The 24,326-nt window shown below is 42.4% G+C and overlaps 3 protein-coding genes across 3 annotated transcripts; all 3 read right to left on the reverse strand.

The window, feature by feature from the left end:
- Positions 1 to 3,982: 3,982 nt before the first annotated feature.
- Positions 3,983 to 4,954, reverse strand: LOC137062428 (trace amine-associated receptor 13c-like). Its single transcript, XM_067433292.1, has one exon. The coding sequence runs from the start codon at positions 4,940 to 4,942 to the stop codon at positions 3,983 to 3,985; it is 960 nt and encodes a 319-aa protein (XP_067289393.1). The 5' UTR covers positions 4,943 to 4,954.
- Positions 4,955 to 14,033: 9,079 nt separating this feature from the next.
- Positions 14,034 to 15,038, reverse strand: LOC137062429 (trace amine-associated receptor 13c-like). The gene has a single exon (XM_067433293.1). It carries the CDS (start codon positions 15,036 to 15,038, stop codon positions 14,034 to 14,036), a length of 1,005 nt encoding a protein of 334 aa, XP_067289394.1.
- Positions 15,039 to 22,471: 7,433 nt separating this feature from the next.
- Positions 22,472 to 23,446, reverse strand: LOC137062957 (trace amine-associated receptor 13c-like). Its single transcript, XM_067433926.1, has one exon. The coding sequence runs from the start codon at positions 23,444 to 23,446 to the stop codon at positions 22,472 to 22,474; it is 975 nt and encodes a 324-aa protein (XP_067290027.1).
- Between the last annotated feature and the right edge of the window lie 880 nt (positions 23,447 to 24,326).

The following is a 24,326-nucleotide window of genomic DNA, read 5'->3' on the forward strand; positions in this document are numbered from 1 at the left end:
TTTCAGCCTCCGAATGATTCTGGATCATATATCTATTTGCTGAGCTTGATAGCCATGGGTTTCTCCACGCTTGAGGACGTCACCACTTTGCACGCTCATCATTCTTTAGCTCCGCCCACACGATACGCCTCCAGGTGCTCGTTTTTTTCCGGAAAGACTCGGTACAGCCCATATTTCTTTTATTAATATAATAAAACTTAAGACTTTTCGGAGATATGAAGGATGCATTACTACTCTATAGGTACTCAAGATTGACATGAGATTGACTGAAACTGAGTGCCCCCCCCCCCCTTAAAACAATGTGTTACAGGGAAAAATTAACAAAATCCACAATCAAAATTGTAAATTCACATTATTTTTGTAATGCATTTTTGAGTAACTTTATGTTATTTCAGTGCATAATACCATTATGAAACGGGAATATTAATGCAGCCTAAATGTGTATATCAAAATTAAAATTTAGTTTAAAACTTTTTTTTACTTCATTAATTTTCTCACTCTTTGCTTTCATTTTTATTTCCTGTCACTGTGCATACTCATTTATTGTATATGACAGTGTAAACAGCTCAACAACCCTTTTATTTAAAGGTTTAAATAGGTTTAAGAGAATGCTTTTTATACTTGTTGGACTGAGCAGCCAGCCAAGCATCGGTAAGCACCCAGTCGTGATCAGGTTCATTTGACTGCTTTAATTGTGAGAATCCCCCCTAAAACGTCTATCAAAAAAAAAAAAATAGACTCCTAATATTATATTCATAACAGTAAAATAATGTATTTCCTTGCCGATACAGTGATAAATAGCGCATTAAACTCGTAGCTCAAGTCAACAGCGGCTGGCTGTCTGAACAGAATGTGGAAACAAAAGCAAAGGAGAAAAGAGTACAGGCATACAAAAAAAAAAATAATAATAATAAGAGCAGAAAACATGATTTTGTGTGCGATTCAGATCATTTTGAATTCATGATTCAGTTTTGAGCAATATAATTTTAAACTTGTTTAAATGTTTGACTCCTGCTTATTATTTGTATTTCTATGACCACGTTGTTTGTCACTCTGGGTAACTTTGCATTGATTTTTCAGTTTTATTTTGATTCATGCCTATTCACGAGTTCACACTAACTTCAATTAAATAGAGTAAAGATTATGCGTATTTGGCGTGCTGTCTGGGGAGGGCTCCGGGCTCTTAAATTTTGGAGTGTCTGCTGAGCCCATGTCAATTAGTGTCTTCTCTGAATTAGCCTCACAGTCACATCATCCTCAATAAACCCGTCTCCAGCGTGATTATTCTGATCCTTCGTATATTCCTATTCAATAATTGTTTACGCAACACGTCATCCTAAATAAACCGTCTTTGGCGTGTTGACTCTGATCCTTTGAATATTCAAATCTAATATGATTTCTGACCTGTAAGGTTACCAGAATAATAATCATACACTGTTTGTTAATATGCAAGAGGAGAACTGAAACCCCGACTGAGCCTGATTTCTCCCAAGGTTTATTTTTCTCTATTATGCCCTGATGGAGTTTTGGTTCCTTGCCACTGTCATCTTTGGCTTGCTCAGTTGAGGACACTAAAAGTTTGATCGAAGTTTTAAACTAAATTTCAAAATAAAATTAGTTACTATATTAACTATGTCAACTAAATTACCAATCTGCCCACATTGTTGCTATTTGATAAACTGAAATGAGCTGATAACATCACTGTTATCTCCAGAACGACTGTACAGCCTAATCAGATTTTGTTGCAATATTTTCCTGTTTAAGATTGTGAAGCTGCTTTGAAACAATCGTCATTGTAAAAGCACTATATAAATAAAATTGACTTGACTTCACTGTTGTTGCTCGTCCTTATATGCTTCAGAGCTCCCTCATGAGAGGACTCAAGACTGGTGACAAAAAGGATGGAGGCACGATGGTGACGCTCATTCTCAATCACACACTGGTCTCACTCGCTCCTCCCATATCTCTTGCTCGTCCACCTCACCACAGTTACATACGTAACTGAGATGTTATTTTACTAGTAAGCAGGGCAAATAAAAACTGCACTTTGATGAAGACATTTTTCCTCCAAAATGGTGACGTTATGGCATCTAGCAGTATAGGGAAACTTGGGTATGCAATCCAGAAAAAAACTCTAGTGGGTTTTGTACATGAATCTCATTATTGCTGGAGGGTGTTCCAGAAAGCAAGGCTAACTTACCATCACATATACCCCAAACTCTCATTTGAGTAACCCAAACATTGCTTACTCTAGGTATGCTGTTTCCAAAACATGTCCATGAGTATGTTCCTGATTAGCACAAAAGACATTCTCAACAGAGCATGGATCAATGATTCACCATGGAAACAGACGCAAAGAAAAAACACTTAAGACAACACACACACACACACACACCTACACACACAAACACACACACACACACACACACACACACACACACACACACACACACACACACACACACACACACACACACACACACACACACACACACACACACACACACAAACACATGCACAATGACACCAAACCAGTAATTACACAGAATAATTTCTAAGCAGTACTATTGTACACGCTTTAAACTATGTACTAACTGCTTAGCAACGCAACAAACAAGCACTTTGTAAAGTCTCCTCCAGACATACCAAAGACTTTTAATGAATTTAAGGTACACTCAGAAGTGCCAATTCATGTGTGAAAATAATCATGTTTCCTCACAACCATTATTTCACAATTTGAGCCTGATGAATCTTGACATTGGCATCCTGGAATATGGCCACAATGTGTCTTCAGTGTGACTTCTTCAAAGTGACATTTATTGAAGCTGTATATCATCTGTTAAGTTTATTTGAGTAACAGCATCTACCAATAACATCTGGTGGGCTAGTCCCTGATGGGTGCTGCTCTGAAACTGAAGAGATTTGGGATTTGAGCATGCACTCTAAATGTTTGGATAACTTAAGTGTGCCTTAAGTAAGTTTACAAAGTGGCTCTGTGAACTTCTAACACTTGAAACAGCTACTCTCATGAAGAAATGTACAAAACCTATCACTGGGGAGATACTTTTTCAAAAAGTACACTTTTGTACCTAAAGAGTGCATATTGGTAACTTAAAGATGTATAGTACCTAAAAGGAATAAAAGTGTACCTTTTGAAAAGGTACTGGCCCAGTGTTAGCTTTTGTACCTATTTTTCTGAGAGTATAAAAGTGCTTGGCCCCAGTTTAAACTTGTTCTTTGTTTAGGATAAATACTATTTCCAATGTTGAGACAAAATAATGTACAACGTTTTCTGCAAAGAAACCCTCTCTACCAGGTCTGTATATACAGTAAATGTATGAATTAAATACACATTTATTTATTCTTAATTGAGGTGTTGTGCTTGTATTGACCCCATTTACGGATGTGTTCTTTATTGTTTTCATACAGGTGTTTTTCCCAAGTCTTGTTACTTTGACATTCAACTAAAAAAAATACATTTTACACAATTATATTGGTAGCTGACATTATTTCAAACATTGTCACGTGCTATTCAACTTCTAAAAAAATATTTTATAATTATTATCCAGGCAGGTTCTATGACTAAACGTTAAGACACTAAATACAATGACTAGTACAATAAAATTAATACCACAATAAATAAACTGTCACAACTTTGGCACCATTTGGAAGTAAGTGAACTGCAAAGAAAAAAAAGGGGAAAAAAAACATGCAAAGATGCACACATTTATTTTATATAGAGTATATAAATACACTTTAATTTAAATTATGTTATTTATTTTTCTTGATGTAAACTCATGTTTGCAGTGGTTCTATTAATGTTGTTTCTATGAAACCAACCTTTATCAGGGAGTTTATAAATTTCACTTGCTGATGCACGACATAAATAGTCCTCAAACACAAAGTAATGAACACTGCAGTAGAAAAAAAAAATCAGATTAGTGAATCTCCAAGGAAAACTCTTATAAAGTATTTAAAAAACTTATAAATTAAGACTTAAGTATTCTGATGATGGTTTCAATATTTTTAGAGTCACAATGTGTTTAGCTGTTATTCTAAACCATTTATAAAATAGCGCATAGATAAGCGGATTCATACAAGAATTAATATATAAAATCCAACATGTTACATTAAATTCAACCGATGACTCATTTCCTCCAATAAGAGTGACTATATAGTATGGTATCCAACACATGAAGTAAACCATTACAACAATACCCAAAGTTGTTTCTGCCTTTCTTTGTGACCTGCTGACACCTGTGACAGAATTTACAACCTTGGCCTGATGTTTTGCAACACAGAATATTTTCACATATATAAACATGATTACCGAAGAAGGGGCAACAAAAGTGACTATGAGGTCCGTGACAACATGTTCAAATTTAAAAGAAACTGTACAGTCTCCGTAACACTTGTCATGTGTCTCTGGGTAAAACATAGTATTAGATAAGATAATGACAGAATATATACTAGAACATAGCCAGTTTATAATAATGCAAAAAACAACTTTATCAGTTGTGACCCTTACTGTGTATCTCAAAGGGTCACTCACAGCAATGTAACGATCTACAGATATAAAGACTAAATTACCAAGAGATGCTGAAACAACCATAAAAGCAATAAATAAAAATATAGAACAGAATGTCTCTCCAAAGTACCAGCATGATTCTATGAATGTGATGCCCATTAATGGTATAACAATCAGTCCCACAATCAGGTCAGCCACAGCCAGAGAGAGAATGAGCATGTTGGTTGGAGTGTGAAGCTGCTTGAAGTGAGAGATGGAGATGATCACCAGCAGGTTCAAAAACACAGTGAACACTGACAATAAAGAAATGAAAATGTACAAAATGGCATATTCCACTTCATGTTTGATTTCTTTGAAACATGACAAACTGTTGTTTGGAAAGCAATACTGGATTTCTTGAATGTTGTCCTCCATGTTGTTTCTGTCAAATATCTTCCAGAATTGATTATATCCCCATATATAGCCTGGCCCTGTTCACTCATCAAAAGACCTCCTTGAAGCTATAGTACAGCTTTCAGCTTTTTGTTAACCTTCACTGATTTAAACTTTAATTTATATGTACAGAAAAAGGGACATCCCATTATGTGAGGTGTGAATATACTGCATTAAACCCACCTACTATTTAAGTATTCATAGCATTTAGAAATGAACTGAATTACTGTATGTTTAATGTTCTAGTTCTGAGCCTGTCATAAAATACAATAATTGAAATGTAACAGTGTAAATGGGACATACTAAAAGTAAGTCCGAGCCATGACTGCATTCTTATGAGAGCAAGACAATAATTTAGTATCAAAATAATTTTAATAGTTTTAAAATATGATTACTGTGTATTTATAAATATACAAGTATTAAATCAGCACTAGGTAACTTTTCAACCTTCATAATATATTTTCATCGAATATACTTATGATGATACATCAACTTACAATAGGTTGAATGACACATCTGCCATAGCTTGATGGGGTCTGTATCATTTTTAATCGTACTTTTAATCTTCGGGTTTCGGGTAGTAACCCGAGAACAAAAAGAACGTCTCAGGTTACGTATGTAACCCTAGTTCCCTGAGGGAACGAGACGCTGCGTCGAAACGCTGTGAGAACGCCTCTGCGTTAATGCGTCGTGAAGCGCCTGTAGAACCATTCCATCGGAAAAAAGATCGATCGTCGGCGTGATGACGTCATCGACCGGAAGCTATAAAGCGTCCGTGAAAACAAACAGGAACTAACTTCTGATAAAGCCTGAAGTAAGTGATCACGGACACGCCGGGAGTATGGCAGAGCGACGCAGCGTCTCGTTCCCCCTCAGGGAACTAGGGTTACATACGTAACCTGAGACGTTCCCTTTCGGGGAACTCGAGCTGCGTCGAAACGCTGTGAGAGCGCTTATACCCACATCGCCATAGGACCAAGTGTCTCGTATGTGTGAAGCCGAAGCACACACGGTTACGAGAGAACCTGCGCCCCAACAGTAGATGCCAGGTCTAGTTCATAGAACCTGACGAAGGTTAAAGGAGACGACCATCCGGCCGCGTTACAAATATCGTGGAGGGAAGCCCCCGACAAGAGTGCTTTTGAAGCAGCCATACCCCTGGTTGAATGCGCCCGGACAGCCAGTGGAGACGGCTGCCCGGCCGCTTCATAAGCAAGTGAGATGGCCTCGACCACCCACTTGCTCATCCTCTGCTTGGATACTGGAGCCCCCTTCTTAGGGGGTCCGAAACAGACAAATAATTGGTCAGATTTTCTCCACAGGGCAGCTCTGTGGACATATGTATCCAGTGCCCTCACAGGACACAGCAGATTTAATCTTTCCTAGTCTGACGTCTTAAACGGAGGAGGACAGAAGGCTTGGAGAGTGATGGGGCCCCGTGGGCTCGTAGGAACCTTGGGGACATAACCCGGCCTGGGATGCAGAAATGCTTTCACCATCCCAGGCGCAAACTAAACATGAGGGCCCTACCGACAGGGACTGAATATCTCCAATTCTTTTGAGAGATGATATGGCCAAAAGAAAGATGGTTTTTAGGGTGAGGAACTTGTCCGAAACCTCCTCCAGAGGTTCCAACGGTGGTCCGGACAAGCCCCTCAAAACAATGGCCAAGTCCCATGCTGGGACCCTCGAGTGCATAGCTGGCCTCAACCTTAAAGTGCCACGGAGGAAGCGTGTAATTAGAGGGTGTCTTCCCAAAGACACTCCACCGAAAGGGACGTGGAAGGCACCCAAGGCCGCCACGTACACCTTTATTGTGGAGGGGGTCAACCCTGCCGAGAACCTTGCCTGCAGGAACTCCAGCACTGTACCAACCGGGCAGTTAACTGGGTCCCACTGGCGTTCTCTGCACCATGCTGAGAAAAGTCTCCATTTCAAAGCGTACAGCTTCCTCGTGGACGGAGCTCTGGAGTGCAGGATGGTCTCTACGACCTCGGCCGAGAGACCTTCCTCTATGAGCCTAGCCCCCTCAGAGGCCAGGCCCACAGTTTCCACATCTCCGGGCGTGGGTGCAGGAATCTCCCGCCCGCCTGAGAGAGTAGATCCCTCCTGGTCGGAATCTCCATCGGAGAGCCTTCCAGGAGAGATATCAGGTCCGAAAACCATACTCGGGTCGGCCAGTACGGAGCCACTAGAAGTACCTGGGCCCCGTCCCGGCGTACCCTCTCCAGAACTCCTGGAAGCAAGACAATCGGGGGGAAGGCGTACAGAGGCAGCCTCGGCCACTCCTGTACCATGGCATCCAACCCCAGCGGGGCTGGATGGGTCAGAGAAAACCACTGCGGGCAGTGAGAATTCTCCGCCGAAGCAAATAGGTCTATTTCTGCTCTCCCATATACCTTCCATAGGAGCTCCACCACCTCTGGGTGGAGTCTCCATTCCCCGGGCCTCGGCCCCTGTCTCAACAGGCTGTCTGCTTCCTGATTCAGGGCCCCCGGGATATATACTGCCCTGATTGACAGCAATTTCCCTTGGGCCCACAGGAGGATCCGATGTGCCAATTTGTCCAACGGACGAGACCTCAGACCCCCCTGGTGATTTATATAGGCGACCACCGACGTGTTGTCTGTCCTGACTAGCACGTGGTGGCCCCTGAGGTCGGGCAGGAACTGTTTCAATGCAAGAAACACTGCGAGCATCTCTAGCCGATTTATGTGCCAGTGCCGCTGATGTTCCTGCCATAGACCCTGGGATGAGCGACCACTCATGGTCGCCCCCCAGCCCGTGAGAGAGACATCTGTCGTTAGCGTTACGCGACGAACATGAGCCCCCAACACGGGACCCTGAGATAAAAACCCCGGGTTTTTCCACATGACCAGAGCACGTAGGCATCGCCACGTGACTTTGATCGTGCGGAGCGGATTTCCCCTTGGGGAGAACCCTTTTGTTTTGAGCCACCACTGCAGTGGCCTCATGTACAGTAGGCCAAAAGGTATCACGTTGGACGCTGCTGCCATGAGACCTAACAGTTTCTGGAACTGTTTCACAGTGACGGCCCGGCCTAGCCTCTGTTCTTTGACGGCTGCCAGGATCGATGCTATGCGTGTTGGCGATAATTGCGCCCGCATAATTACCGAATCCCAGTTCACACCTAGAAAAGTGGTTCTCTGAGCCGGAGAAAGCACACTCTTCTTGGCGTTCAGCCTCAACCCCAGCTTCGACATATGGGCGAGAACAGCATCTCGATGCTGAACCGCCATCTGCTCTGTATTCGCTAGAATCAGCCAGTCGTCGATATAGTTCAGAATGCGGATGCCCTGCAGACGCAACGGCGCCAGAGCTGCATCCACACACTTGGTGAACGTGCGGGGTGACAGTGCTAGACCGAAGGGAAGTACTCGATATTGGTATGCCTCTCCCCCGAAGGCAAACCTCAGGAACTTCCTGTGATGTGGAAGGATGGAGACATGAAAATACGCATCTTTGAGGTCTATGGTGACAAACCAATCCTCCGACTTGATCTGCGATACAATCTGTCTGAGTGTAAGCATCTTGAATTTGAGCTTGGCCACCGAGCGATTCAATAGCAGCAGATCTAATATCGTGCGTAAGCCCCCATCCTTCTTCGGCACGATGAAGTAACGGCTGTAAAAGCCAGACTCCCTGCTGGGAGGGGGAACCCTCTCTATAGCCCCTTTTTGCAGGAGTGTCTCTACTTCCTGTGCCATTACCAGAGCCTGCTCCGGGCCCACCTCTGTAGGTAGGACACCGCTGAAAGGAGGTGGCCGACTTCTGAATTGAATGGCGTACCCCTTTTCTATTATCTGCAGGACCCAATGAGATATATTTGATAGACGTTTCCACTCGTCTAGAAAATCTACTAAGGGAACCAGCCTCTCGAGGCTGGCCTCTGGTGTATTTTGAGCAACAAGCACAGTGCCCTGAAGCGGCGGACCGGCAGGGAACGACTGACTTGACTGCTCGGGGGCCCCCCGAAGGGGGCGCGGGCCACCCGTTGCGGCGGGGTTGGCAGCGCGGCCCCCCGAGGGTGCCGCAGGGAAACGGGTACCGTTGGCAGGGGTAAACACCGTTTCCCTACGGGGGGAACCACCCTCAGCGTCCTGACGCTTCTGGCGTCAGGAACGCTTCGACGAGGCCTTCTTGGCGATCAGGACTGTCCGCAGATCAGCCCTGCCCCTCGAAGGCCTCGTCTGAGAGCGCCGCCCCTCGTCCCCGCGCTGAGGGGGAGCTCGGGCAGCGACGCTCTGCTTTTGTTGAGCCCTGTGTGAGGAGCTCGTACTCGGTTTGGGCTGCTTGATTGTGTCAGCAGCAGCCCCAGGGACCTGGACCCGAAGAGGGAGGAACTGCTTGAGCGCCGCAGCTTGCTTTTTCGACTCCTGGAACCTCTCGGTGACAGTGTGAACTGCGTCACCGAAGAGGCCTCCAGGAGAAAGCGGCGCATCGAGCAGGAAAGCTTCTCCCTCTCCTTGATGTCTGTGGGGTTCAACCATAAGTGCCTCTCCGTAGCCACCAATGCTGCCATGGAGCGGCCAACACATCTGGCCGTCTCCTTGGTGGCCCGGAGAGCTAAATCAGCGGAAGATCTTAATTCTGCTACAATATCTCCCCCCACGACATCACTACCGTCCAGATCCCTCAGCAGGTCAGCCTGATTTGCCTGCACGATAGCCATCGTGTGCAGGCATGCAGCCGCCTGACCCGCTGCCGAGTACGCTTTACCCACCAGCGCCGACGTTGTCTTAAGAGGTCTGGTGGGCAAAGTCGGGGCCTTAAGGGACGATGCCGAAGAAGGCGAGAGATGGCTCGCAAGCGTCTCTTCAACCTTTGGCATCGCCCCATAACCATATTGTTTCAGCCCGGCGATGTTGCTGTAGACCGAGGTCTGCGGGCTGAAAACTCTATATGATGCCGGTCTCCTCCATGATCTTGCCACCTCGGTGTGCAAGTCATGAAAGAACGGCAGGCCCCGCCGCTGAGGCTCTGAAGCGCGAGACGGCAGGAATCGTTCGTCTAATTTGCTATGGCGCTTTCTTCCTGCCTCAGTTCTTTCAGTGGGCCAGACGATATTTAACCTGGCCACTGCTCGCGTCAGAACCTCAACTAGCTCCTCACTAGCAGGGGACTGAAGTGGCGAGTCTTCAGTCTCGATGCTTTCAACGTCCACCTCCTCAGAGCTGGACAGATGAAGCACCGGCGACTCTCTCTGGGGGGAAGAAACCGCCATGCGTGCTTCCATGCCCTGAGAAGAGCCACTGGATGGAGCAGGTGAGGGCAGAGATAAGGCAGCGCCCGTCTCTAACCCCTCTGCAACATCCAATTGTGATCCCCACGACTGCAGCCTTCGCTCCGCCTCAGCGGCAGCGGGACCAGAGCTGCGGGGAACACGAGCCGAGGCACCCTCCTCGAAGAGTGCCCGGCGGGAGCGCAGCGTTCTCAGTGGTAATCGCTCACAATGCTCGCAAGCAGCCCCCTCGAGGGCTGCCTGGGCATGCTGCGCTCCCAAGCATGCAACACAGAGAAGGTGTGTGTCCCCACCCGTGATGTAGCGTGGGCAGGGAGGAACACACTTTCTGAAATTGCAGCTCTCACTCGCCATCTCTATCTATTTTATTTTCTCTTTTTTTTGTTAATCTACTGATATTTAACAAAAAGGGTGGAAAATCTCTGGATATAGACAGACAAAAACACCAAATAGACAGACAGGTTCACACAGATCGCTTGCTGAAGGCTCAGAAGCTAGTTCCTGTTTGTTTTCACGGACGCTTTATAGCTTCCGGTCGATGACGTCATCACGCCGACGATCGATCTTTTTTCCGATGGAATGGTTCTACAGGCGCTTCACGACGCATTAACGCAGAGGCGTTCTCACAGCGTTTTGACGCAGCTCGAGTTCCCCGAAAGGGAACTACAAAATTCGACTGCTTTACGGCATATACGTCACTACCACCAATACCCACACTTCCTTAAATTCGGACGTGCGAGCCCAACTTTGTTTTGTCGGATAATATAGTCATGTCCGAAGCAGCAGAGACAAATAAGAAAGAAAAGGTTTTGTTGGAGGAAAGCAATAAGAGGAAATGAAAAAGTGATCGGATTAAAGACAGGACGAGGATCAACATTGGACCAGGGCATGAGCTGAAGGAGGCGTGCCCGACAGATGCTGTCCTGCTTGTTATGGTGATTACCTACCACTCAAACATTGAACTGAAGTATCATATAGATTCGGTAAAATGGTAACCAATAGACTACTATAATGACACTGGCTTGTAAACGTGAGCATCGCGATTATTTGGCATTTGAAAAAAATAAAACCCATGAAATTATATTCATATGACATGCTGAAACATATGCCACTGACTGTAACTGGGATGAAGACATTTCACACGCAACGCCAGAAGAACACCTGCATGTGAACTCCTGCAGTGTTCAGGGGAACTGTTAGTGCTGCACCAACCTGCAGGGACGCTTTTATGAAAATTTTTGGCATGCCCCGCACCACTGTATATATTTTTACAACCCGCCCCGCACCAGCGACCATTAAACAGACATACGGGGTCCACGGGTTATGAGGCGACCCACGCATCACTAGTTCAGGACTATCAGGGTTGTCATGTCAACAAATGCACGTGTGATGGCATCCCCTGTTGCAGGATGACAGAGTTTACGACCGTAGTTGAGGACATTATTTTTTCCCAACTGTAGGGGGACCCCGAGAGCAAAAGTTACCCAGTGCTGTTTTAAAATACACCCGCCTAAAGTATTATTAGGAACACCTGTTCAATTTCTCATTAATGCAATTGTCTAATCAACCAATCCCATGGCAGTTTCTTCAATGCATTTAGAGGTGTTGTCCTGGTCAAGGCAATCTCCTGAACCCCAAACTGAATGTCAGAATGGGAAAGAAAGGGGATTTAAAGGTCCCATTCTTCGCGATTCCATCTTTCAAACTTTAGTTAGCGTGAAATGTTGCTGTTGGAACATAAATAATACCTGTAAAATGATAAAGCTCAAAGTTCAATGCCAAGCGAGATATTTTACTTAACAGAAGTTCCCTTTCAAAGCCGACAGTTTGCATGTCTGGCTGCCAGGTAGTAGGCCTCGCCAGGCCTTCCTGAGGGTGAACTCCACTGTTTGGACACTTGCGCAGCTAGCATGGGTGGCTTCTGGTGTTGATGGCATCATTGGCCTCCCTGAGGGGACCAGTAAAGCCATCTCCCTGTGGCCTTTAATAACAGCTAGCCTCAACGGTGCCAGGTGGAGGCTCCTTCAGGCCTCCCTGGGGGGGAACGAGCCCCTTGGATGGGAACACATAACTGGCTTTATGCTGACAGCTAGTGGTTGCCCGCTGTTGGGTCCCGGCCTTAGCCGGCAATACCCGAGGGCAGGCTCATGCCCTAGCACGACGAGACGCCGTTTCTGCTGCACGGACCCTTCAGGACAGGTTTACAGCATGGTTTCCCTACAGCATGGTTTACCTACCAGGCAGGCTTAAGAGCTCCCCTTACTGAGGGTAGTCTGCGAGCTTACAGCCGCCTGAGCCTGATCAGACGGTCAGGCCCCCCTCGGGGCCTCCCGGTTAGATCAGCCCGTAGGCCTGTCCGGCCTCCTGAGCACCCCTGTAATATGTGTTCAGTAGATCCTAGGATCGAGCAGAAGAGACTCCCCTCGCTGGCAAGGGTTAGAAAGCACTATTCTGAGTACTGCTCTCCAGGATTCCCGTCTCCGAGTTCCGGTTTGAGGAAGACAGTGTCAGTTTGCAGTACCTCAGTCTGGATGCTCATGAGTAAGCAAAAGTCTGGAGTCTCTGTTTCTAAACAGACAGGGTTGGCCATGCCGGGGTGTTCTACATAAGTGATGCTAAGTCAGGCCTCCCTAGTGGCACTAGTGGTGAAGGTTTTCCCGAATAGTGACCGGCTGGGGCGCCCTCAGGCCCCCTAGCCACATTCCCTTAAAGGGACCCCTTCTGTTGAAGTAGTTGGGCGCTTTGCAAGGCGCCCTTATATACTTACTGGTCGCACCTTGATGACATCATAGGCTGTCGCTGGTCAATAGGATTGCCATGATTTGATAGTAGTTCAGACACCGGTCACGCTCGAGGCGTTCCACGTAGCGTCGGCTGACGCACCGTCTCGTTCCCTGGGTTACAGTCGTAACCGGGGACGTTTTCTACTGAAATGAAATTTTACTTGAATATTTTTGTGCTTTTTGGACATGCGCATCATAATAAATAGGCCTGTTTTACAAAACTTTAAGAATTTTCCCATAAATGTGTCATATATCAATGAAAATGGGAGAATCTCAGCTTTATTATGGTATATGTCTCATATGCAGGATAATTATGCATCATATGTGTTGCAGTTTTAAAAATAAGCTTTGTGTTTACATTGGAATTTCTCAAAAACATGATTTTCTGAGCCCGAAAATCAGCAACTATTTAACATAGACATACTCAGTTAATATTGGAGATATCAATGTAATATTTTAACAGAATGTTCTTTACATTATGTAGGATGATTTTAGGTAGAAAACAGTGAATCACAAAAAATGACTTTAGCTGGGTTTTTACAGACAGGGTCACATATGAGAGACTGTACTGCATCAGTTTGAAAAAAAATCAACCAAGTCCTCACAAAAATCAGGAACAGCCTGTGGAAATCTCCATAAATGAGGACGATTGAAATATTCTAAGGAAATACGTGTTTAGCTGATATTTTAAACCAGCAGTAAAATTAAGCACAGATAATAATCAGATATGCTGTCAATATACAAGGTCAAAGTTAGAAATGTTGATTTGGTGGATAAGATTAATGTAAAAAGCAGAAGAAAAAAACCGGTCTAATTTATTCCTAATGCCAGAGCTAATTTGCTTTCACGTTTCTTTCTTACTGGTCCTCCTATTACACATTTACCATCCTTACTCAGAGATTATAACTTTCATTTGCTGATGTACAACATAAAAAAATCCTCAAATACTCACTATACAAGGAAGCATAAAGGAATATATGAGATCAGTGACTCTTTATACAAGACTGTTATAAAAATTATACATTTATCATTTATCCTCTGGGAAAACACTAAAGTATTCTGATGATGGATTCAATATTTTTAGAGTCACAATGTGTTTAGCTGTTATTCTAAACCATTTATAAAACAGAGCATAGATAAGCGGATTCATACAGGAATTCATGTATACAATCCAGCATGTTACATTAAGTTGAACTGATTCTGTTGACTCATTTCCTTCAATAAGTGTGACAATATAGTATGGTATCCAACACATGAAGAAAACTGTGACAACAATCCCCAGAGTTTTTCCTGCCTTTCTTTGTGACCTGCTGACACCTGCGACAGAATTTACAACCTTTGCCTGATGATTTGCAACACAGAATATTTTCACATATACCGACATGATTACAGAAGAAGGAGCGACAAAAGTGACTATGAGATCTGTGACAAAATGTTCAAATTTAAAAGAAACTTTACAGTCTCCGTAACACTTGTCATGTGTCTCTGGGTAAAACATAGTATTGTGTAATATAATGACAGAATATATGCCACAGCACAGCCAGTTTATAATAATGCAAAAAACAACTTTATCAGTTGTGACCCTTACTGTGTATCTCAAAGGGTCACTCACAGCAATGTAACGATCTACAGATATAAAACATAAATTACCAAAAGATGCCGTAACAACCATAAAAATAATAAATAAAAATAGAAAACAAAATGTATTGCCAAAGTACCAGCATGATTCTATATATCTGATGCCCATAAATGGTATAATAATCAGTCCCACAATCAGGTCAGCCACAGCCAGAGAGAGAATGAGCATGTTGGTTGGAGTGTGAAGCTGCTTGAAGTGAGAGATGGAGATGATCACCAGCAGATTCAGAAACACAGTGAACACTGACAATAAAGAAATGAAAACATACAAAACAACATACTCCACTCTAGGTTTGATATCTTTGAAACATGACAAATTGTTGTCTGGAAAGCAATACTGTATTCCTTGACGGTTGGCTTCCATGATCCTTGTGTCAAACATTTCCACATTCATTATATCCTCATATGTTGCCTGGCCCTCATATGTAGTGCACCCCAAATGACCACTCTGAAGCTGTGGTACAATGTTCAAGCTGTCAGTTTGTGCCTTCCTTTACTGAGTCGACTCTAATTTAAATGTACAGAAAACAGGGACATCCTATTACTGCATTAAACCCGCCTACTGTTTAAATATTTAAAGCATGCGATGAGGAATTGGATGATGTGTATAATATAGTGAATGTGTAAATAGTGAATGTGTAAGGCTCCCACATTGTTATCTTTTTGGACTTCTGAATATAAATACACCTGTAAAACATCTAAGGTCTTTGGATCAAACACTTGTATTGGTCTCAATGTATTAACTAAAGACCGGGTGATCTGCTTTTTGTTTAGTTTTTTTCTTATTTTGTCTTAAACTGTGGAACGCTCTACTACCCAGTCAACACGACATCAAGACTTTGCGTAAACATACACACCACTTTCTAAAGGCAAGTGGCGTGTTATCTATACACATTTTGAGCTATCCGCGTGAATGTCTATGCCGTGTATGTCTATGCCTAAACGAACCATCATCTCCGCGTGTATGTCTACGCTGTGTGATTCCGCCAACCTGATCTCACAGAATTAATATTTATTTTATATTTTGGAGCAACTAACTCCACTCCTACCCACCTAAACCTACCCACTCTTAACAATATAATACACATAACAGTTAACAGGCAAAAATGTACAGTCACATGTATTTATTGCAAAAACGGACCCAAAAACTGTATAAAAGTATTAACTCATGTTGCAGTCCAAGTCTTCTGAAGTCATACGATATCTTCATGTGAAGAACAGAGTTGATATTAATGTTTTAGTCACTGAAATGATGATCGCGCCTCTTTGTGAACAGAACACACACACACTTGTTAATATTTCTGAGTCAAATGATACACGACTAACGAGACGACAAGTTTAGAATGACGCGATCAGTCATAAGACACACGACAGCCAATGCTGTCAAAGCTGACCTGACGTTACTTCCGGCGGCAATATTTGAAATTTATTTAACAAAAATGTTTAGGTAAGAGTTTGAGTTAACTTGCGCGTTCAAAATGTGTCTGAATATCCACAAGGTAAATGGATTTATAAACATACTAAATTATATTTTTTTGAAAATGTAAAAATGCAGAATGTTTCTTGTGATGGGTAGGTTTAGGGGCTGTGTGTGTGTGATGGGTAGGTTTAGGGGTAGGGGTGGTTTAGGGGGGTAGAAAAAACGGCGTTGATAAACATGCTAAAAAGCGATTGTGCGTCTTTATAGCACGCCAAAATGGCATACGAATTGGCGTGTCATACATTGGCCATTTCATGAGATCAGTCTGACCCAGTAGTTATTGTTTTCATGGATTTTTAGTTTTTAATTGGTCACGTTTTACTGTGTTTGAGTTTCCCGCCACTCATCAGTTACCATGAACACTCATCATCATCACAACAGTTAATTTATCACCATGTGTATTTTAAGTTCCTCACATTCACTCATAGTTTTTGTGGTCTTGTTTGCATTAGTCTATGTATTGAGGCGGCAGTGGCTCAGTGGTTCATGTAGGTTGTCTACAAACCGGAAGGTTGGTGGTTCGATCCCCGGTTCGACCTGACCAAGTGTCGAGGTGTCCTTGAGCAAGACACCTAACCCCAGCTGCTACCGATAAGCTGGATGGTGCGTTACATGGCTGACATCGCCGTCGGTGTATGAATGGGTGAATGTGAGGCAAAAATGTAAAGCACTTTGGATGGCCATAGGGTCTGTTAAAAGCACTATATACCATTCCCATTTACCAGTCCATTTATTACATTATTATACATTTATTAAACGCTTTTAAGTTTTTTCATCATCATCTGTACCATGTTAACAGAAGACTGGACCAAGAAATGGATTATGCAGAAAAAATAGCTGTGATTGGCCAAAAGGGCATTGATTTAAAAAAAAAAATGTTATACAGAACAATTATGCCATTTGCCATTACCTACCTCTACTACGACAAGACATTCGCTTTTCTGGATCGGTGCCAACTACGACCACACTGTAGACCTCCCAGACAACTCAAGGCTAAAGAACATCTGTCCTGATCCAGAACACAGCCAGACTAAGAACCCAGCCCACCATAACCCTTGACCACGAAGACTTTGCATGAGCGAATTAAAAGCAACCGTCTGGTGTGATGCGTAAGCCAGAGCCCAAAGAGGAAGGGACCGCTCCAACTTTCGCCCTGAAACCAATGCCCCAGAGTGGATCTGACCAGGGGTGTAAAAAGTCCTGCACACTGTGCAATTTTTCAAAACCTTTGCGAATGTACCTTGTCAGACTGTACGAACAAGATCCCCGATGTAAGCCACGTCACACTGTAAGATCTCAGTTGTCATTGATATCAGACTGTTCGATGGTCAAGGCACGCTAAAAATGTACGTGCGCAAGAAAACTCGTCCGGACTTCTATATCATCAATGAATGATGCGCTCGGTGACAGTGAGCTGCATTAAAATTGAGCACAGGACTGAAATACTGGCTACAAAGAAATCTCTAGCTCTCGTTTTGGTCATAGTTTTTCTTGAAAAACTGAAATATTTGACGGTCATCGTAGGAGAAGTCACACTGCAGGATTGTGCGCCAAATCTTCAGACACTGCCAGGATTTCGTCTAAGATAAAATTTGATCGCAGTGGTCATTAATCGGCTGCCGTAAACTTGCAAACTAACGATCAAAGACGTCAGATTTTAGCCTAGGATCAGAATTTTTAGTATTTGCAAAATGTGTCTCAATTTTCCCAAAGTCTTGGGCAAAATCGCACCGTGTGCACCCGGCTTAAGCCAGCAACATTGGGAATACTGTTGGATTTGGACACAGGGTTCTAGCTGTTGGAGATACTGCCTCCCAACCTCAGTATTATCTGTTTGTTCTGAATCATCGCTCTTTTCAGATAGTACCAAGTCTGATACTTGTTTAACCCCCAGGGGAAGGCAGTGGTGCCGGCCAAACCACGTTGCTTGTTTTTAAGTGCAAAAGAGACTCAAAATACTCAGTTGATTTTGGTCATATAGACAAGACATCATTTGAAACAAAGTGTCTACTTTTATTTGTAAATACTCAGAATAAAAATGAAATGTGATTTTTGCAAAATAAAGAAAGCAAACATGATCCGCAATCTGCCGTCTCCCTCTCAATGAAGTCCATTCTGATACTTGTCTCACAATCTGTTTCACAATCTATGTATACAAATTAATAGTTACTTCAAATTTTATTTGTAATTATGTGGAATTATGGAGGGCATTTTAAACATTAAATTATAAATGTGTTTAGCTGCAGAAATAGAGTCAAATAGCTGATGCAATAAATATTAATACAAGCTTCTGTTACTATATTGCACTATATTATTTTGGCGAGGTGAACGAGCGAGAGACATGGAAGGAGCGAGCGAGACCGGGGACATGAATGCGAAAGAGCGTCACCTGTGAGTCACACCGGTCTCGAGTCCTCTCAGGAGGGAGCTCGATGGCATATAAGGACGAGCGACACCAGTCAAGGATGAGAGAGGACCAGGCCTGGACTTTACGTTGAGTTTTGTTTACGTTTTGTTGCGTGTGTGCGGGCAATCGTCCGTGAGGGGGTGCCCGCGGTTTACTTTCATTTTGTTTGTTTATTTATTTACTTAATAAAAGTTGTTAAACGTTTGCCGGTTCCCGCCTCCTTTCTTCCCTTCTATGAACTCCGTTACATTGGTGCCGAAACCCGGGAGGAAGGTGGGACATGATGTCGAAGAGCTCTCGCGGCTGAGGGGAGCCACTCGTGGTCCTTCCTCATCCGCGCTGCCCGAACTCCTGAGCAGCGCGGATGAGAAAAGACCGCAAGTGGCTGCCCAAGGTGATGGTACTGGAGTGAGCGAAGACCGGTGGGACAGAGAGATCGATGCCGTGCCCCTTGGTTGAGGTGGGGTGACGGCCGTCCTGGAGGGAGCGGAGGAGTTGCCGGCGTTCGCTGTGGGCCGGAGCCTGCTGTCGTCCGCCGTAATGGGGATGAGCAGGGAATGCTGCGCTCGCTGCCGGCTCCCTCAAGCGGAGGAGCCCCCGCCGGCCGCCAGGGGGCGGAGGAGGATCGGGCCGACCACCAGGCATCCAGCACCTTCGCATGGCACTGCGAGGAAGAGCCTCTCGGCTAGTGAGGTCAGAGTGGCAGTGTGTCCGGGAACCGTAACAGAATTTTTTTTTTCCTCTCTCCACTCTCTCGTCCTGGCGAGGTAGCGAGGTGGCGAGGTGAACGAGCGAGAAACATTAGAGGAGAGAGCGAGTCCTCTCATGAGGGAGCTCGGAGGCATTTAAGGATGAACGAGACCAGTCAAGGACGAGAAAGGACCAGGCCTGGACTTTACGTTGAGTTTTGTTAATGTTTTGTAATGTGTGTGTACAAATTGGGTCTCCTCACGAACGACTGCCTGCGGTTTACTTTGGTTTTGTTTATTATTTGATTAAAAGTTGTTGAACGTTCTCCGGTTCCCGCCTTCTTCCTTCCATCTATGTACCCGTTACAATTATATTAAAATTCAAAGTTTGTCATGCATCATCTCGGAAATAAAGCAGTTGGCATTATTTGTCTGAATAAGTTATGATGCGTGTATTTTACTTCCTGATTGAGTAACATCTATTTCAGACTCTTAAGGGGGTCGCACACCGGACGTAAAGCTCAGTGTTATGACCGGTCTGTTGTTGAATTAATTATTAATTTAACCATCATTTAAATCATTAAGCACTTCTAAATGCACCAAAAAAAATCATTGATGAAAAATCTGCAGTTAGTCTACTGTATGAACAAAAACAATACTACAGCAAAACATTAATACATACACTCAACAGCTCAAGTCGATTTCAGGTTACAAGGCATAAATCTTTATTCCGATTTCAGAATGTTCCCTTGTCTGTCCGCCGAGCTGATGTTCACTACTGTAATGAATATGGACAAAACGTTATAATTTATATGCTCAGGACGGTTGTGTTGTAAGAATGTATAGGGAAACATCAGATATAAAATCGGTGTCTCCTTAGGCAATGTGTTTTCAGTAAAATTGTATTAGCTTAGGAAATACCAATATGACGGCATGGGCAATCTGTCATGAGCAATCCTTCTAAATAGATAAGTGGTTAGATCCCCTTTTGCCATGACCCATCGAGGTATGGACTCCACCAGGCCCCTGAAGCTGTGCTGGGGTATCTGGCACCAAGATGTCAGCAGCAGATCCTTTAAGTCCAGGTGCAAGATAAAGCCTCCATGGACCAGACTTGTTTGTTCAGCACATCCCACAAATGCTCGATTGGATTGAGATCTGGGGAATTTGAGGCCAAATCAACATCTCTAACTCGTTGTGCTCCTCAGACTATTCCTGAACAATTTTCACATGGATGGCAAGGAAATGTGATTCATCAGATCAAGCCACCCATTTCCATTTCTCCTTGGTCTAGTTCTGATGCTCATGTGCATCAGAAGAATTGACAAAAATGTATAATGTGTACCTTGAATGCAATGTAAGTCGCTTTGGATAAAAGCGTCTGCCAAATGCATAAATGTAAAAATGTAAATGTAAATCAGGGCTCTGTTGGCCCTTTCAGCGGTGGACAGGTGTCATCATGATCACCCTGACTGGTCTGCGGCTATTAGGGCTGCACGATTAATCGAAATTGAACCGCAATCGCGATTTGGCTTGTGTGAGATTATGAAAGCTCAAAGGCTGCGATTTTAATTAAATAAATAAATGCCCAGTGTGTTAGCAAAGAGCGGCTCTGTGATAAACGCTGCTCCGTCTGAAAGACTGCGAGTTTGAGTCGCTTATAACGTGTGTTTGAAAAAGCAACACGAGTCAAACATCTTCACAAACTAGTGAAGCGTTCATAAACCTGTTTAACAAAAGACAACGTTTAATAACATGTTTTACCTCACTTCATATCGTCAGTCGAGTGTTTGTACGCTGATGTGGCTTCTCATCACAGAGTGAGGCAGACAATGCGTTATTTTATAATATTCTATGTCAATCAGCACTGCATTATAATACACTTTGTTATTATGAAAATACCCTTGACGGATTGAAGAACTCAAATACACCATATTTTGCTGCAGTCGTGTTTATTGTCGTCATGTTTAATCAAAGCGCCTCTATCTTCTGTTTACAGCGTTAGCTTCACATCATGGATTTCCTGAAAACTACCGTCATTACTTCTCTCAGGCAAATGTGGCGTTTTCCACTCGAGGGCGCCCTCTGGCTTTCAGTATGAATTAAAAACTTTTGGGTAATCAATAATAAGAAAATAATACTTAATACATTTTAAAACTTAATAAACTTAAAAAAAATATACATTTATTGGACAATCCATGTTTTTCTTCAATGTACAGGAGTTTTTTCCCCCCACAGTGGATGCACAAGAGGTTCATATTTCATATTAAAGACAGACTTTAAGAAATTGATATCACAGATAAACAATCTTATATTTAATTTTTTTTACAATAACTCCTTAGGCTTAGACCTTTCTAATGTTTTTAGTCGTAGGCTGTCTGCATATTAATAGGTAACCCAGCAGTTTTTTTTTTTTTTTTTTTTTTTGGGGGGGGGGTACGTTTTCTGTAAAATATTACAAAAATAATAATAATAATAATAATAATAATAATAATAATAATAATAATAATAATAATAATAATTAGTATTATTATATTGTTATATTTATTCTGACATACTCTTTTTTTATTTGTAATTATGAAAATGTTATTGTAATGGTAATATTTCTTATTTTAAAAAATATTTTTTTGCAGTAATAATAATCATAATAATTATTATTAGTCACATTAATATAAAAACACAAAATGTTATATACACACACTTTTCATTTGTAAAAAATAATAATAACAATAATCACATTTTAAATCGCAATCGCAATTATATATTTTCCCCAAATCGTGCAGCCCCATACGTAACAAACTGCAATGCACTGTGTATTCTGACACCTTTCTATCAGAACCAGCATTAACTTCTTAAACAATTTGAGCGGCAGTAGCTGTTTGATCGGACCACACAGGGGTTTTGAAGTTGGGTGCACCAGTGCTACCAAATAAAAAAAATAATTTTGAGCCCTTTTTTATATTTTTTCATCTTAAAAGTTAGAAATGCTGAAATAAAAATCATGAAAAAGCGTACTTGGAGTCTATTTGCATCTGTCAGTCTGTTTAGTGTTAAATAACCTTTTTGCCACTGTTTAATTATTTACATAGATTTATTTTTTATTTATTTTTTAATAATTTTAAATTAACATTTATAAAGTGATGTGGGTAGTTGGCATGAAATTCCAAGCAGTGTGACAAGCTACACTACTGTTTTCTAAAGCATAGATTACTAAGAAATAATAAGTACTGTGCAATGACACAATATATAGATCATTTATCCTCTGGGAAAACACTAAAGTATTCTGATGATGGATTGAATATTTTTAGAGTCACAATGTGTTTAGCTGTTATTCTAAACCATTTATAAAACAGAGCATAGATAAGCGGATTCATACAGGAATTCATGTATACAATCCAGCATGTTACATTAAGTTGAACTGATTCTGTTGACTCATTTCCTTCAATAAGGATGACAATATAGTATGGTATCCAACACATAAAGTAAACTATTACAACAATACCCAAAGTTTTTGCTGCCTTTTTTTGTGACCTGCTGACACCTGTGACAGAATTTACAACCTTGGCCTGATGATTTGCAACACAGAATATTTTCATATATATAAACATGATTACTGAAGAAGGAGTGACAAAAGTGACTATGAGGTCCGTGACAACATGTTCAAATTTAAAAGAAACTGTACAGTCTCCGTAACACTTGTCATGTGTCTCTGGGTAAAACATAGTATTATATAAGATAAGGACAGAATATATACTAGAACATAGCCAGTTTATAATAATGCAAAAAACAACTTTATCAGTTGTGACCCTTACTGTGTATCTCAAAGGGTCACTCACAGCAATGTAACGATCTACAGATATAAAGACTAAATTACCAAGAGATGCTGAAACAACCACAAAAACAAAGAATAAAAATAGAAAACAGAATGTCTTTCCAAAGTACCAGCAGGTTTCTATGAATCTGATGCCCATTAATGGTATAATAATCAGTCCCACAATCAGGTCAGCCACAGCCAGAGAGAGAATGAGCATGTTGGTTGGAGTGTGAAGCTGCTTGAAGTGAGAGATGGAGATGATCACCAGCAGATTCAGAAACACAGTGAACACTGACAATAAAGAAATGAAAACATACAATAAAATATACTCCACTTCAGGTTTGATATCTTTGAAACATGACAAATTGTTGTCTGGAAAGCAATGCTGTATTCTTTGCCTGTTGTCCTCCATAATCCTCGAGTAAAATATTTTTTACAGTTGATTACATCCACGTAGTTCAAGCTGTCAGTTTGAAATTTCTTTCTTCACTGACTTGACTGAACTTATATGTACAGAAAAAAAGGGACATCCAATGAAATGTTAGGTTTGTTTATACTACATTAAACCCACCTACTATTTAAATATGCATAGCATTTGCATAGTGACTACGTTTACATGTGCACCAATAGGACTTAATGACAATAAGATGTTTACATGACAAAAGCAAACCTCTTCACTCCCAAGTTTTCATTGTGATTATGCTCTAAAAAATAAAGTTATTTTACCACAGTTACTCACATACCACAGTGTATAGCACAATGATAAACACTGATAAACACAAAATTAAAAATCCCTGAGAAAAGGGAACAAGACATTGCATCCTAGAAGAGCGCTATAGAAGTATATAAGGGCGCCCTGCAAAAATGACGTTCACCTTAACATCTGAAGGGACTGCTTGTTAGGCAGGCCCCGAGGCATGGCAAAGAGATGCAGTCTTGTGTCCCATGTTTTCAGGGAACATAGATTACATACGTAACCTGAGATGTTCCCTTTTCGAAAGGGAACTCGTACTGCGTTCCTAGAATACTTTGTGGAATGATATACCCAAGCCGCCATGCTAAGGGTAGTGCATGCCAACAACAGATGGGAAACAGTGGTCAACGAGTACACGAACGGGACAGCGATGATTGATCATGAAAATGATGATCGCCCTGACTTTAATAATATATATTTGTCTATTTTTCTGTTTGGTTATTGCGTCATTTTGGGCGGTAACAGAGGTCTGATTGGTTAGCATTAGACAGCATGCCTTCCAGACCAGAGAAATAAAGTGAAACTGAAGCATAAACTG

Source organism: Pseudorasbora parva, chromosome 23, assembly GCF_024679245.1.
Source record: "Pseudorasbora parva isolate DD20220531a chromosome 23, ASM2467924v1, whole genome shotgun sequence".
In the NCBI taxonomy this organism is placed as follows: Eukaryota; Metazoa; Chordata; class Actinopteri; order Cypriniformes; family Gobionidae; genus Pseudorasbora; species Pseudorasbora parva.